Below are 1,807 nucleotides of genomic sequence, written 5' to 3'. Positions count from 1 at the left end.
GCGCTAACAACTACTCGTATTCCATATAGTAGCTAAAAAACTATTGCTATAGTTCATTTTGTTCGTCACCCGTGTTGGCATAGTGTGGCTATATGACAATTATGTGCCCATGGCCATAAACTCTTTGTGGATATGATTCACTTGTACTTTTCTTCTGGCTCTATGCCTAGAGCCATTGCATGTCAGGTTACCTATCATCAATAAAGCATAAGAGAAAGAGAGAGAATCGACTGGCTTGTGGATCTGTAAAGGTGGGGACTTGAAATTAGAAATTCCTCTACATCCACAGGCTTGTGGATCTGTGATGGTGGGGAACTGGAACTAGAAATTCCTAGTTCTACTTTTTAGCTCCAAGCCTTGGATCTACTCCATTTTACTTGATGTGTGTAAATGGAGAGGACAACACCAATGTTGTGCAAAGGGTGTGGGTCGAAGGACTTATACCACCCCGATTTGTAAATATCCAAATGGATTGATATATGAAACTGGTGGAAGTCAAAGATATGCTCAGAATGTGTTAATTGGCAACATCAGGCAACGAACCGCATGTCTCCCTTCTAGCATGTACTTGTTCTTCCCTGTTTCCAGATTTCCATAGCATCTTCTCAATGTGATCATAAGTGGTGAGCATGCCTAGAGATTGTTGTATGGTAATCATTGTCACTATATATCATTTTGAAGACAATCTGAACGTTGTGGCTACTGAAAATGAAGAACTAATTGCCAGATATTTTTGGGCAGGTGTAGTAGTGTTTTAAATAAAAATCTAATTTTTATGACCAGGCTGTTTTGTCTGCATGAAGTTTGGACTGTAGTACTTATAAACGTTTCAGTACATCGCCATAAATTCACAAATTAAATAAACATTTCAATATAGAGAAATTGATTTATTGATCTTGATATCAATTGCAAAATGCAAATGGAAACCACAATAACAAATTGAACACAAGAATGGAGCCCTTTATTATTTCTTGCATAAGTTGAAGCGGTACAATAAAATAAAGAGAAAATAATGTATGCAGAACAAACAAATTAAAGGTGGGCCCTAGCTTTAGATAATGATGCCAAGCTAGCTTCAAGGGTTTACATCACCATATCCGGATCCGCGTACTTGGCCACCTCCGGTCCCACCATTTTGACTCATTCCTTGCCCACCACCATTGCTCTTAGCACTTGCAGATGCGGAGCTAACTTGATAGCTGACTCCATCGCTAGTACCAGAACCAGACCCACCACCTGTCCCATAGCCACTAGAACCATAATCACCTCCAGCCTTTCCACCACCACCACCTTCACCACTACCACCAGCTCCAGTATATCCACTATAAGTTGGTCCGCTCTTCAGGGTGAAACCAGAGCTCAAACCAGATCCGCCCCCATAACCATACCCACCGTACTTGCCACCACCACTCCCTCCACCACCCCCTCCGGCAACTGCATGAGCAAATGGCCCATTTTGACCCATCTCGGCTGACCCAGCACCACCCCCAGAACCCCCTCCGGCACCATCCACAACCCCACCACCGGATCCCCCTCCTTCACCTCCTCCGGCAACACTAGAGTATCTAGGATCAGCATCAGTTGTTGTCAATAAGGCCAATGCCCAGGATAACAACGAGGCCAAATGCTGCTAATACAATTCTGTCCATTTTGAACTTTGTGAGACTAATACTATGGAAGAGGCTTCCATATGTGTGTCTTTATATAGGGCTGTAGTATGTAGAGGCTTTGCACAATGTATACTATTCCACTCTAAACTGTTTAATGGCGTGCCTCTGCTGTGCAGATATGAAGGTTAATTATTCTA

The 1,807-nt window shown here is 42.7% G+C and overlaps 1 protein-coding gene across 1 annotated transcript; it reads right to left on the bottom strand.

Moving 5' to 3' along the window:
- Positions 1-1,075: 1,075 nt before the first annotated feature.
- LOC120674717 (glycine-rich cell wall structural protein 2-like) lies at positions 1,076-1,465 on the bottom strand. Its single transcript, XM_039955856.1, has one exon. It carries the CDS (start codon positions 1,463-1,465, stop codon positions 1,076-1,078), a length of 390 nt encoding a protein of 129 aa, XP_039811790.1.
- Between the last annotated feature and the right edge of the window lie 342 nt (positions 1,466-1,807).

The sequence above is a fragment of the Panicum virgatum genome, chromosome 5N (assembly GCF_016808335.1).
Source record: "Panicum virgatum strain AP13 chromosome 5N, P.virgatum_v5, whole genome shotgun sequence".
Taxonomy (NCBI): domain Eukaryota; kingdom Viridiplantae; phylum Streptophyta; class Magnoliopsida; order Poales; family Poaceae; genus Panicum; species Panicum virgatum.
The sequence above is the reverse complement of the archived record's forward strand: the minus strand, read 5'-3'. Positions and strand labels throughout refer to the sequence as shown.

Excerpts from the sequence above, each read along its gene's own strand:
- LOC120674717 (XM_039955856.1), bottom strand. The coding sequence starts at position 1,465 with ATGGGTCAAAATGGGCCATTTGCTCATGCAGTTGCCGGAGGGGGTGGT.